The sequence below is a fragment of the Glycine max genome, chromosome 3 (genome assembly GCF_000004515.6).
Source record: "Glycine max cultivar Williams 82 chromosome 3, Glycine_max_v4.0, whole genome shotgun sequence".
Classification (NCBI taxonomy): Eukaryota; Viridiplantae; Streptophyta; class Magnoliopsida; order Fabales; family Fabaceae; genus Glycine; species Glycine max.
In genome coordinates, this window is record NC_016090.4 from 46573341 (window position 1) to 46588247 (window position 14907).

General features: G+C 32.1%; 1 protein-coding gene across 3 annotated transcripts; it reads left to right on the forward strand.

The window, feature by feature from the left end:
- The first annotated feature begins 6597 nt into the window (after nt 1-6597).
- On the forward strand, nt 6598-13566 carry LOC100777218 (CBL-interacting serine/threonine-protein kinase 9). 3 transcript variants are annotated; one of them, XM_006577290.3, is made up of 14 exons: nt 6604-6996; nt 9453-9524; nt 9674-9781; nt 9890-9961; nt 10482-10535; nt 10646-10771; nt 10871-10960; nt 11112-11234; nt 11322-11429; nt 11727-11843; nt 11974-12030; nt 12680-12754; nt 12993-13071; nt 13162-13566. In XM_006577290.3, the coding sequence occupies exons 1-13, from the start codon at nt 6754-6756 to the stop codon at nt 13068-13070; spliced, it is 1323 nt and encodes a 440-aa protein (XP_006577353.1). In that variant the 5' UTR covers nt 6604-6753; the 3' UTR covers nt 13071; nt 13162-13566. The 3 variants fall into 3 exon arrangements, with proteins under 3 accessions (XP_014629545.1, XP_014629544.1, XP_006577353.1); XM_014774058.3 differs by lacking the exon at nt 10871-10960 and having other exon boundaries at nt 6600-6996; XM_014774059.3 differs by lacking the exons at nt 12680-12754; nt 12993-13071; nt 13162-13566 and adding an exon at nt 12359-12646 and having other exon boundaries at nt 6598-6996.
- Nucleotides 13567-14907: the final 1341 nt, after the last annotated feature.

Sequence of the window (14907 nt, forward strand, 5' to 3'; positions counted from 1 at the left end):
CCAAATCACACGCATTTCATTAAACACCTTCCGAGCATCATTCAAACATCTCAATTATCCGTGCATGTTCAACAAGATGTTCCAATGACATGATCAGTGCTAAGCCCGGATCTAACTACTCTTCCATATACTTTCCTGCCCGTAACCAAGTCAACAACGGCAATAACAACCTTGAGAACAGAAGGGTAAAAGAAGATGCAGTTTTGGGTAAACTAGGAGAGAACTCATTTGTTTGGGCGAAGGATTCGAGAAGATTGGTAAAGGCAAGTAAGTGGGTTGTTGTGGAGGCAAGTGACAACCAGGTGGCCGTGGAGTTGGGCTAAGTGAACCCAACCCATTTGAATAATGTGAAGCTTCTGTTTATACTGAAAATATTATACTTTTTTTTTAAATGGAAAATATTATACTTAGCGTCTTATTTGGTTGCAGAGAAATTGAAGGAAGGGGGATTTCGGGGGAGAAAAAATATTTAGAGAAAGGAGAGAGGGGAAGGGAACATCTTTGATGTTACGAAATAAATTTTTGGTGGTTTAACAACGCTGAGATTTTCTAGCAATTTGACACTACTTCTTCCTATTTTCTGGAGGTGTTAGAGCATCCAACACTAATGGAGTTAAGAGACAATTGACAACATGAAGAAAAAAAAATGCAAGTATATGTACTAAATGAATTGTAAACTAAAATTTATATGCAAAGAAGTGTAACCCTTACTCATGCTAGCATACGTTGGGTACACAATTCCACAATAATTTTAGGAAGGAGTTAGTAAATAATCTTTAGGTTCCTAGACATTAAATGTTTTTATTTTATTTTATTTAATACTTATACTCTAGGTAATTGAGAAAGTTTCTAGTAAACTTGCTAAAATATAACATTGCTCTTGAATAAAATATAAGGCGCAAGGCAAATTGCAGTTGGTGGCGACAGAAGTAAACAGAAAATACAGTAATTGCTACAATCACTGTTTTGTTGTTTAAGGAAAAATGATTGTTGTTCACTCACGTTGTAATTTCAAATCAATCACAAAATTATATATTCCCTTTTTCGAAGAAAAAAAAGGCTTCCAACTCTATTACCATGCACAGATTATGAATGTCCACACTAACTAATAAATGTTCGTCTATTGTTTTTTTTTTTTTGATAAAAAATGTTGGTTTAGTTAGCAACATCAAGTTCATATCATATAAGAACATGAGTTCAAATTTCCTTATTAGTGTGATGACTTTTTTCATTACTAATGTGCAAACACTACTAGCTTTGGTTCATAAAAAATTGAATGTAAAATTGTCCACTTTACTATGCCTTACTGTCTGGTACTTCTTGTTAGATGAAATTGGAAACTCAATGCATGGTGGAGATGACCACGGACTAAGTGGAATGTCTTCCAAAAAAAAAAAACAGACTAAGTGGAATAAAATTTTAGGTCATTTGCAGAATTCAATTAATTATGAAACATGCTAATTTTGGTTGGTGTCCTGTGTTCGAATAAATCGCTAAATGAATTGTTTGGACTCACCTTCTGTAGTTGACCCTCTAAACACCAGGTGTTAAGCATAGGGCGACAGAGAAAATTCTAAACACCACGTCTTTTGTGGATAGAAAACGACTGTTCAACGAACTCTTTTATGGAATGAATGACTTGAGAAGAAATACTCTGTTAAGAGAGATAAAATTCCACATAATTTCTATGGCTCGAGATGAACAAATTCTCAACTATTTAATAACTTAAGTCTACAGAAAAAAAAAAAAAAACTTAAAAGGATTTTTCCAAAATTTGTATTGAAATAGGCCTTTTGAATGAATTGCGGTGGCTCTTAGTTACTTGGAAGTCATAGATATTTGGTTTTTCAAATGGTTGTATTATTGGAAATCGACGTCATCTCTTGGAAAACTAATACTAGAGGATCAAGGGACGGTGTTGGAAAAATGCTTTTTCTTGAAAGCTACGGTTAGCTTACATGACTGACCCCATATGTGGCCTAGTCAATTCCAATTGGATTGTAGAATCTGGGGAAGGGAACATCTGTGACTAGCCTACTCCTGCACACTGCTTTCCCATGCAGCTTCCAAATCACATAAATGACCTTATTTTAATCACAATAATATAATACTGGAAAATTTTGTCCCAGATATCTACTACCCCGGTCATGTTCTGAGATATCTGATACTTCTAGTTTAGTTGTAAACCCGAAATGGAATAAAGTAAACAAATTCTGGAAAATGATTGTGCTGTCCTTCAATTAATCCATAAAAGATTACTGAAACTCATTTTGATGAATATGTGAAGAGAGCTTTCAAGTGTGGAGCATCCAGCAAGTATCATTTTGAACTGTTGTATGTATACAAACTCCTCTTAAACATGGAAGAAACCAGATTGTGCTTCCAATATTGCACAAGTGAAAAGAAGAAAACATGGAGTTAAATTACACTCCTCTTAAAATGCAGGAGAAAGAAACCAGAGAAGTAGTTTAAAACAAACAAGCATATTCTATTGTATAGATGGCAAAGTAAGAGGATGATCCTGTATCTTAAAAGCTTGGTCTTGGTCGATTCTGGTTCTGGGAACACAGAGGTCAGGAATGATTACGGAGAGGCAGATAAAGAGAGGGGTAAGGAAGAGAAGGAAGCCAAAAGGTACCATCCAGAGTTGGGTATTTGATGGATGGTATTTGTGTAGCCAGAATCCAAGCATGGAACCTCCTGCTATGCTTATCAACAAGGACGAGAATAAAATAAACAAACATGAAGATGACTTTGTTGCTATCCACCTACTACTTTTCTTGTTGTAGCCTCCCTCTCCCTCAGTCTCATTTGATACCATCCTGAAACAGAAGAGAAATGAATTAGCAAAAGGTCATTTTTGATTTGGTAATGAAAGGGGAAGTTGCCTTGCCTTGTGTGGAATAGGATTAAGTAGGCTGGTTGGTGAGAAGAGGAGACAAGGGCGGCAAATAACAACACGAATGCAGGGATGCTATGAGTGCAAGCGGCCCACGATGTCAAACTGCTATGTTAGTTTGTTCGTTCTTAATTAAGTTATGAGAGTTTAAAACGCATAAAATAAAATGGGGTTTCAACGTATCTGGGGATTGATTAAAGCTGTTAATAGTATTTATTTACTTAGGTGGGGGAATTGGTTCCGTCTCACTCTGAGATAGAGATGCTTTTCACCGGGGCAGATTGATGTCAACAATTCCAATAAATAATTCATTTATTTCTAAAATATTACTAGTATTTTTTTTCTCTTCTTCTTTAGAGTAATCAACTTATATTGATAGATTTTATCAATGTTAAAGGACTAATTTAAAGAATTTCTTAATACTTGATGTTATATTATATAATTTCACTAATTTTATTAGTTTAAGCACAATTTCAAAGATCAAATTGATAATTTACTCTCACCAATTTTATTAGAAATCACTATAAAATTTATCATTTTTGTGTACAAAGTGGTGGTTGCTTTTAAGATTTACCCTTAAATTAGTATTATTTTTTAAGGTTTAATTAAATTTTTCATACCTAAAAAATATGTCATTTTTAGATTAGTATCTAACATTTTCTTCCAATCAAGTACTTGAAAGAATTTTCCGTTTCATTCTACTGACGTTAATTTTTTTCTGTTAAGTAATGACGTGGAAGATAGAGTGTCATGTCATCGCGCCTTGTCATTGACACCTCAATGCCACATCATCACCTTCTTTCCATTTTCCTTCTTCCCCTTCTTCGACAGAAACCACCACCACCATCATCCATCGCCACCACCACGCCATCCAACTCCTTCTCCCCTTAGGGTAGGTATCTTCTATTTTGGAACCAGAGCTTGATTTGTTTGGGCTCAATGTTGGAGAGAATAGGGCACTTGCGAATGAGTTGCTGGCGGCGAATGGAGCTAGATTTGGGGCAATCGTGATAGAACCTTTCTAGGGCTTCAACCTGCTTAGGCATGTAACGGACATACTTCTCGTTATTCATAGTGATTCCATTTTCGTTTCTGTTTTTGCTACCATCCTTGTAGGACATTATTTCCACATCCAAAATCAAACATTGAAAAGAACAAACTACCAAGTACCTTCTTCTACTTCTAGTTTCGCTTTCTAGTTCATGTAATAAATCTCATGCAACGATCTACTCCACCAGATCACCGATCTTCGTCCATGGGGTTGCACGAGTTGGAATAGACTTTGCTTGATATGTGAAGCATAGTTTAAGACATGGATGGATGGATGGATGTGTGAAGTGAAATTTGCAAAAGAGAATCTTTGGCACTATGAAAGTGTGAATTGTTTTTTTCTTTTCTAGAAAGACGAAGACAATGGAGAGTAGAAATAGGGAAAGTGGAAACCTTACTAGCTTAGGAGTGGTGCACTATTTTTAGCCTTTCTTTCTTTTGCTCAATATTTCATTGTTGCTTGATTCCTCACTCTATGCCCAAATTCGACACTGTTATTTTTTTTGGCTTCCTCACTTGGTTGAATGCTGCGGTGGTGGCACGGCGTTGTCAACTGTGATGGCACGGTGGTGGTGGTTTCTATTGGAGAAGGGGAAGAAGGGAAGGAGAAGAAGGGGAAGAAGGTGATCATGTGATGCTGACGTGTCAATGATAAGACACGATAATGTGACACTTTGTGTGTCACATCATCACTTAACAGAAGGGGACTAATCACAAGTAGTAAAACGAAACATAATTTTTTTTCAGATACTTGGTTTAAAGAAAATGAATGTTAAGTAATAATATGAAAATGACCTATTTTTTAGGTATGAAAAACTTTATTAAACTTTTTTTCAAAATCTACCCCCATTAAGATATTTTTTTAAAAAATTACTACCTTTTTGGTTAAAAAGTGCAATCCAGCCATTTTTGGATCAAAGTTGAAGCACAGCCTTGTCATGTGAAACAGTCCGCGCTGTATAGCCCAAAGGCTAAATCTGAATTAGGTCCATAATTCTTTACAGTGCTAATCAACGCGCAGGCCTTCTTATTCCAATTTGACCCATAATTGTGCTTTCCAATTTTTGTAAACTTTGGCCTTTTTTTTCTGAATTGTAAACTTTCGCCTTATCCTAAACAGTTTTTATTTTTAGATGTGATTACTGATTATCAACACGAAATAAATAAAATAAAATAGTTTTTTTAAGAAAAATTGTATATTTGTATTATATTGAAGACACAATATACTTACTTTTATTGGATATAAAGATTAACTCGCTAAGAAATTAACAATCATAAAGTTTGTTAAAAACTATGATGTTTAATTTTCTTGAATAAGAGTGTTTCCATTTACCTGTGTTATTATATACATTATTTTTTTAAAATCTTTCTCGACCATCTCAATTTATGCTTTTTTTTTTTTATCTTCATTCATATATTTAAATTTCACAATTGTTTATCTCTTTCAATTTATCATATTTATCCTTATTTTAAATTTGATTTTAAAAATTTTGAAATAAATTATCCATGATAAAAAATAACCTTATTTTACAATATAATTTGTTTATTTTAAATATAAAATATAATTTATAAGTTAAAAATATTTATTTATTACAAATTTTAATTATAGTATATTCATATATTAAAATATATTTATTTATTACAAACTTGTTACAGAAAAATATTTAGGCTTATATTCTAAATGTATAATAAATTTTTTTGAGACATCAGAATTACATAATCATAAAATTGTTTGGACTAAAAATAAGATTAAGTCTAAATTCTTACCATATAAAGTATTATTGTGGGACACTCTTATCTTTTTATCCTCCTCTCGAACTCAATTATAGTCCGCTCAATAATTCTAACCACGGAAATATTATTTCGGAGTTTGACAACAAAATATGTGCATTATTGACGAAAGAGGGCGAATGTGTACACTACACACGGCAATCTATAATTTATCCCAAACCTAATCATGATAATTTTTTTAATAAAAACTAAAATTGTTAAATTTGATTTATGGATAATTTATTTCCAAATTTAATGACGAAAAACAATCAATAAAAGAAGTTATAAATAAATAAATAAAAGAATAATATTTTATATTTTCTTTATGGTAATTTATATTTAATAGACTACAGCGAATCGTCAATTTAGTCTTCAAAATGCAATAGTTGGCCAATTTGGTCTCTCAGATTAATAAAATAGTGAAAAAAATTCTAAAATTATAATTTATAAATTAATTTAGTTTTCAAAATTGTAATAATCAATCAAATTGGTCTTTGAATTTAAAAAAGAAGTTGACAAAATGACCATTGAAAACGTAAATCATTAATTAGAGTAGTTAAGGAAAAATGATCATGTACCTATTTTGTAAAAAAATTATACAATCGCTCAATTACAATTTATGTATAATAAATTTATTAATTTTTAAAATAGTTATTCTAAAATAATTTAAATAATAATTTGTCAAATTAGATCAGAATATCAATATATACACATTAAACTGTTTAGTTAACACATTTAGCCTAATATCATTGAAAGGAAAATTGATGGATAATTCAATTTCAAATGGCAAGTGAGACAAAAGAAAAAAAATGTAGATGAATTTGTGTGTATTTTGTTTTGGGCATTTGGAAAGCAATGAAGAAGGACACGAAATTAAAGTGAGAGAGAGTTTGTGGGACCTATATACTGCAGGCAGCATCAATCTTCTCACCTTTTTTTCCATACATATCTGGGTTCCTTCCTCCTAATAATGATTAATTAATTTCAAGTATAAGTAAGTAACTAAACAAAAGGGATAAGAGCAAGGTCCAAAAATGAGCAGCATGAAGGTAGCGAAAGGGCGTATCCTGGTTGGTAAATACGAGTTGGGAAAAACAATTGGAGAGGGAAGCTTTGCCAAGGTGAAGTTCGCCAGGAACGTCCAGAACGGTAACTATGTCGCCATCAAAATCCTCGACCGTAAACATGTCCTCCGCCTCAACATGATGGAACAGCTCATGAAAGAAATATCAACCATGAAGTTAATCAATCACCCCAACGTTGTTAGAATACTTGAGGTACCAAACCATGTGCCTTCCTCACTAAACTTTTGCTTAATTACACCTAGTCATAACTTTTTTATTATTGGATTAAGTGAAGTCTCATATTGAATAGAAATGTAAAAAATAAATACGATATGAATGAAGAGAAAACTTTAAATTTTAAGATTTTGAATTAAAATATGATGTCAAATTTATTTATAATTTATTAATGAATCTTCTTTAAAATAAGTTTAATTATCAAGATTAATGGAAATAATTCTATTGATTGAAAAATATATATATGTTATTATAAATCTTTTGTTATTTATTTTTTATTTCTACAAGTAAAATAAATACTTCACCTATCTTAAACTTTTACCAAATTTTTAATTAGGCCCTTGAATATATATATATATATATAAATAGTTCAGGTATTTAATTAAAAAATTATAAAACTCTGCATGTCAGTATTTTCATCCCCAGATTCTAAATTGGTTGAAGAAGCTAAGAATACCAAGTTTTGAAGTAGTGAGAATACTGATTTGAAAAGGTAAGAATAGTAGTATGTAAATGCTGATATTTTTTAATTTGGTCTATGAATTATTTGTCATTTTTAAATAAATTCCTGAAGTTTTTTTTTTTTGTCAATTAGATACTTAAACTTATATTTATGTTTTAATTGGATCTATGTTGGGTAGCTGATGAACACTTGAACCTAATTAAAAAATACAAATCTCGGACCCAATTGAAGGAAAGATAAAAGTTTAAGAATCTAATTGAGAATTTAGTAAAATTTTATGGGCATGGAGAATAATTAAACCTTTTAAAACATAATTTTATGATGAATAATGATTTATGGATACTGAAACAACTTTTACTTATTTGATAATCAAATTAATTTTAAAAATGTTGGCATGTGAAGTAAGTTACTTTCGAGTGATGTCAATATGTGGATATCACAATATAGTTATAAGAAATGTTATTAATTGATTTTTTTATTTATAAAAATTTAAGACAATATTAGATAATTTACTGAGTTAAATCTCCTTTGCGCAACTATTTTTTTATTACGCTGTTATTTAATAAATTTTATATAGACGTTGCTAAAAAGGGAATGGGCTCATATTTTTCTTATGGTAAGACCAATCAAATTTACCTAAACAAAATGTGGTGAAAAAATAAGACCATTAAAGTTGGTTTAGTGGTGAACATTTGGGATAGTTTATACAGGATCTTGATTCAAACCTTATTGCTACCCTTATACACAAAAAATAAAATAAAATTGTGTAAACATATAGATTACTTGTATAATAATTATATACTATATTACTATAATGTTGAACTAGTTAATATTTAGTTACCATGCATTTAATAAGCTTAATTTTTTTTTTCAGTTTTCAGTGGGTTCAATGAGAGGAAAATAAAAAGGGGGAGAAGATTTATTTTAGTTTTGGCTTGTTTAATGAGTTAAAAAATTGGAGGAAGGAAGGGAAAATGAAGGAACTAAAAATCTCTTCCTTTTTTATTTGAATCCTTCCTCATATTGGGAAAATTTGAAGAGAAAAATAATTAATTTATAATTTTTAGATGGTAGAAACTAATTATCCCATGATGAAAAATGTTGAATGCACATTCTACTTTTGAGATTTATGAGTGAAAAGAAAAGAAAGATAAAGAAGGAGAAAAAGAAGTAATTAATGTGCAATATAATGTGATGAGAAATAAAGATTAAAAAATAAAGTAAAAATAAAATAGAAAAGAAAGTAAAATACTACAACATAACTCTTCTAAGATATTGTTTGACTTGTATTTCTTTCATTATTATTTATAAGGGTAGAACAGTATATAATTATTATTATTTTTTTGTCATCCCCTATCCATATCCAAACCAAACAAGTCTCCTTTATTAACACCAATTCAGTCTTCCGTTAAACCAAACACAGGGTCAAATCAGCATATGGATTTGGACAATATGATACGAAAACTGTTAGATCCATATAAATCAAGAACACATACATATACCTCATAAACATCACAGAGATAACAAAAGGGGAAAAGTGAAAGTTAGGTTGATGTAATAGAAAAGAAGAAATAACAAGAAAATTTGAGTTATAAAAAAATATTGTAGAAAGTATGTATAAGAATAGAAGATTGAGGTGATTTTTTTTATTTATTCCTTTCTATGACAGAGTGACACACGATAGTATGTCTGTGAAGTATCCGTCTTCTCTTCTCCTAATCCTAAAGATATATATCATAGGATCCTGCTTCTCTAAAGTATACTCGGTTTAGCGAGTAAGTTAAGTATATCTAGATTTTGTTACCATGGGTATAATAAATGCATGCCTAAGTGAAGTCATCATTATATTAAAATAAGCCTAGATTATATATCAGCGACAAATTATGGATATAATGTAACTAATGATTTATTATTCTTTGAATCCGTTGCATTCACTATATTCAGTCAATATATGTCCTCTATTAAAGGATAGGTGTTGGCAAGCAAAACAAAGATTTACATTGTTCTGGAGTTTGTTGATGGGGGAGAACTATTTGACAAAATTGTAAGTCTGATTTACCTTTTTATTACACACATAAAATATATTCCTCTTACACTACATATTAGTCTTTTTATTTAGTTTTATCAATATTCTACACAGACAATCTTGCATCTGAGTACATACAATTCTTGGATTGCTTCTTTGATTTATAGGCTGCAAATGGAAGACTTAAAGAAGATGAAGCAAGAAATTATTTCCAACAGCTTATTAATGCTGTTGATTACTGCCATAGTAGAGGCGTGTATCACAGAGATTTGAAGGTCTTTCAACTTCCTTAATCTTTTCTCCCCAGCACCATAACTTTTAAATTTGATTGATAGGCTAATCAGGTTTCATTATTTTATAGTCATCTTCAATGTATTTTGCAGCCTGAGAATCTTCTAGACTCAAATGGTGTCCTTAAAGTTTCAGATTTTGGTTTGAGTACATACTCACAGAAAGTAAGATGATTCCAGCCATGCTGGATTGTTACAGGTTTCATGTTATTTGATTTTTGATTTAGACACTGTGCAGTTGCCTAAGGTTAAAATTTAGCTGATATAAAAAAAAAATTCTTTAATCATTATGGCATCTCACTAAAATTATTCGGGAGTATCAGACAACCCATAAATGATAGTTTGTTTCTCTTTGAATATACATACATCTCATGATTCGTTTTAGATCATATTTGCTTGCAGCTAATTAACTTAACATAGTGTTACAAGGTTAATTAATTAACTTAACATAGTGTTACAAGGTTAATTTCATAGTCATCTAGACTTGATTTTGGATAGTATCTTAGATGGTATTTCATTTTTAAGTTTTCAAGTTTTGATATTAAGACAACTATTTTTGTTACAAAGCTCTTTGTTGCTATGGAAATGTCTGATCTTACTTTTTCACTTGAGTTATCTACTCTAGGGGCGATTCATTTGCATATAACTTTGGGAATCACATTTTTCAAATTCTTACATAATGCAGGAGGATGAACTGCTCCACACTGCATGTGGAACCCCAAATTATGTTGCTCCTGAGGTACCTACTTTAGGTCCTAGCCTTGACATGGTGAATGACATTGTAAACTACATTAGTCTTTAGTCCCTCAAACTTGCAATAAATGGTGCTTTGTGTGCCATTTGAATCAGGTGCTTAATGATAGAGGTTATGTTGGTTCTACATCTGATATTTGGTCTTGTGGAGTCATTCTCTTTGTACTTATGGCTGGGTACTTGCCTTTTGATGAACCAACTCATATGGCTCTGTACAAAAAAGTGAGTTATTTTAGATTATCATTACCCATGAAAACAAAAAGTTGCGTTTTTCATCAATTTTTATGGAAGTGAAAATCTGTAAATACAATTATATTTCAGATTGGCAGGGCAGAATTCTCTTGTCCATCATGGTTTTCGCCACAGGCAAAGAAATTGCTAAAACACATTCTTGACCCAAACCCTCTAACGGTGTGTTTTGAATGTTTGCTTGAATTGTTGACCATTTCTACTTGCTAATTCCTATTGGGCCTTACTATTGTATTTTTCGAATTCTGTTTGTTGCTATTTGTTATACTTTTAATCCGGTGATTTACACTTCAAGATCTTTTTTTTTTTGCAGAGGATAAAAATTCCTGAGCTCTTAGAAGATGAATGGTTCAAAAAAGGATACAAGCCAACATCCTTCACTGAGGAAGAGGATCTAAATGTAGATGATGTAGTCGTTGCTTTCAATGAGTCTAATGTACTGATTTTTAGGCAATATTTGTATTCAACTTCTTTCATCAGTTGCAGGAAATTCTGTTGTTTATTCATTCACTTTGATTTATAGGAAAATCTAGTGACAGAGAGAAAAGAGAAACCCGTCTCCATGAATGCTTTTGAGCTCATTTGTAGGTCACAAAGTTTCAATCTTGACAGTTTGTTTGAGAAGCAAACGGTATGTGAAAATGATCCTGTGCTTTGACCAGGTTAACGTTTTCATGCACTTCTTAGTTTTTTTTTTTTTTTTAAATGTTTTTGGTTATATCGCAAGTCGTCAACTCCCGTGGATATTGACTTACCACCTGCAATAATTTGTGGACTATAATATTTGGATCAATAATTTTTAATCAGATTCAAATTTAAGCTAGTAATTTGTTCATTTTGTCAAGTGGACAATAAAATGTTGATATTTATATTTATTACTTCTGGTTGATGCCTGGTGTCTCTGTTTTATGTCAACTCAATACTGTAGGGTCAAGTAAAGCAAGAAACAAGTTTTACTTCACAGTGCCCTGCAAATGAAATTATGTTTAAAATCGAGGAAGCAGCCAAGCCACTGGGCTTTAATGTATACAAGCGAAATTATAAGGTAACAATGTATCTCTTCAATTTTACTATGCATTGCACATTGGTATGTATTGTTTATTTCCTGTTGTGACCTACTTTGTACTGCTGTAGAGGGTAGAGTATTGTAACTTACAAAGATTTAAATACTGCAGATGAAGTTGCAAGGTGACAAGAGTGGGAGGAAGGGTCACCTTTCAGTGGCTACTGAGGTACTGAGATATTTGCTTAGGATAATAGGCTTTTTTTTTTTCATGGTCACATGATAATTTTTCTATCCCTTTTTTCTTGTCTCTAATTAAATAATGGCACCTCAATACAAAAATTGATTCTCTCTCTTAAAGTGGCAATAGCTTATTTCATTTTGATGAGTTGTCAACATTCAATTAAGGAAATAGGAAATGGGACCAGCAAATGGGATAAAATATCTGAATCCACAGTCACAAGACCACAAATTGGTTGTGAATAATTCCAATTTTATTTACCTAAGGCATCTAATTTCAGAGATATTGGTCATTTAAGGTTTGACATACTTGACAGGACTCGAATCTAGCTTACAAGTGAATGGAATTTATATGACAAACAGGAGATTTGAATGCTTGACACTTTTTGCAACAATTATTTGATCAACTTGATGGATTCAATTAATGCATTGTCTCGAGGCAAGGACTTTTGCCTAACCATAGGATCTTGACTCTATAATATCTAAATAAAACGTAGAACATAAATTTCATGCATATGTATGTAAATTGGAATCTTTTATTGAAAATTGACATTGTCAAAAGAAGACATGATGGAATAGAATTTTGTTGGTGTCTTTCCAATGGGACCTTGCCTGGAATTGATTGTCTTTGGCTTCAGGTTTTTGAAGTGGCGCCATCCGTGCATATGGTGGAGCTGCGAAAGACAGGGGGTGATACATTAGAGTTTCATAAGGCATGTGAAAATTCCTTGTCTTTGCTTTTGATCCAGAAATACAAGAGTCATATCAGGAAATCTGCAACCCAGATTTAATTCATTTGGGATTCTTACTACTGCTCGACTTAGATCTTTTGCAAAGCCTTTTTCCTATCACTTTTCTCTGGTTGAACCCTTAAGTTCTACTTTTTCTGTTTGTTTTCTCTTAACAAATAAAAACTTCTTGAATGCTACCCTATCTTTGGTTTATATGCAGTTCTACAAAATATTCTCATCAGGGTTGCAAGACATAGTGTGGCATGATACTGAAGGAAAAAAAAATATGAAGAATTAAGGTATCGCCTATTCCTATATTTCCCCTTACCTATATGCCACATGTATCCTATGAAAGAGAACGTTTTGATCATGTACCATTTTGTCCACAGCAACCTCTAGGGAAAGCAATCATCATATTCATAGGGTTACGCCTTCAATGATTCGTTTGATTAATTCATAAATCGGGTTATTGTTCTGTTTCTACTTCTAGTGCCATTCCCTTATTGTGGTTCGTGGAGTTCCCATGCTTTGCTAAATCTGGAACTTTGGATGTGTCTGGTTGGATGTTCGATATGAAAGAGAGAAAAATAGATCCCTTATTGGTGCTTTATCTTTGACGCTGTATTCTTAATTTTTTTTTTACTACCGTATTCAGTATAGACGTAGTAAATATATATAAATGGGGGGAAAATAGTATAAGTGAGTAGGCATTGGAGTGTGGTATAATACTTGTACTCTTCAAATATTTCATTCCCTTATGTGTTCATTACTTCTATCTATACTTATTTTTTGCATGCTTGTGGCTTGATCACCCATTTGTATGTAAAGTTAGGATTTTTAGTATTGGGATGTATTTTAAAACCTTAGAACTTGATAGAGCAGACTAGAAAACTATATGTCTAGGGACAGAGTGTAGTGATTTAGTTTATATTATGTTGTAATCTTAATGCAACTCGTTTAAACTAAGTTTGTTGAGGGATCAAAGACGAAGTTTAAATAGAGTTAGACCCATTCACTCGAGGGATCTTTATTTGGGTAGTTGTTTTCAGCATAAGAAAATTTGTCCTTATAAAATAAGTTTTCATTAAAAGTGACATTCTTACTTTTGATAACTTACTTGTTTTAGTCATCCCAAAACCTGTAGCCATACATGTCAGATCCGTAATCAATAAAATAACACTTCCTCGCCTTCGGATCCAATTTATCTCTACTATTAAAGCTTATCAGTATATATGAAACACCCCCAAAAATTCTCAAATGTGAAAGTTTTACCTTCTTTCCTGACCATACTTCTTTGGGAAGCTGATAATTCAAAGGAACTGATGGTCCTCTATTGATGAGATATGTTGTTGTGTTTATTGCTTCTGCCCAGAATGTTTTAGGCAAGCCAGATTGGATCCACAAACACCCCGCTCTCTTGTTCAAGGTTCTATTCATCCTTTCTACAACACCATTTTGCTCAGGTGTTCCTAGTATTGTCTTAATAATTCTGATTCCATGTTCTGAACAAAAGTCCTTAAAATCCTGACTATCATACTCTCTGTCATTGTCAGATTTTAGACTTTTAACCTTTAGACCTGTTTGATTTTCAACTTCTGTTTTCCACTTTTAAACACAGAAAACACATCAGATTTATTTTTAAGAAAATAAAACCATACCTTTCTGGTAGAATCGTCGATAAAGGTGACATAATAGCGTGAGTTTCCAACAAATTTCACTGGGGTTAGCCCCCAAACATCTGTGTGCACCAATTCTAGCTTTTCAACATTAGGAGTCTTCCTTGCCCATGAAGAGCTAACCTTTTTTTGCTTTCCAAAGATACAATGTTCATAAACAACAACATCAACATGCTTCAGGCTTGATAGCTTACCCTTTGTCGCCATAAGCTTCATTCCTTTTTCACTTATGTGTCCAAGTCTTTGATGTCATAGGGTTGAATTATTGATAGCCTCAGTAACTGTTACCATATCCTCATCTGCAATCATGTAAAGAGATCATCGCTTCTTTCCACAAGCCACAACGAGATTGCCTTTTGTTACCTTCCAAACTCCATCTCCAAAAGTAGTGTAAAGCCCCTCATCATCCAACTGCCCTATAGATATTAAATTTCCCTTTAAGGCAGGAATATGTCTAAC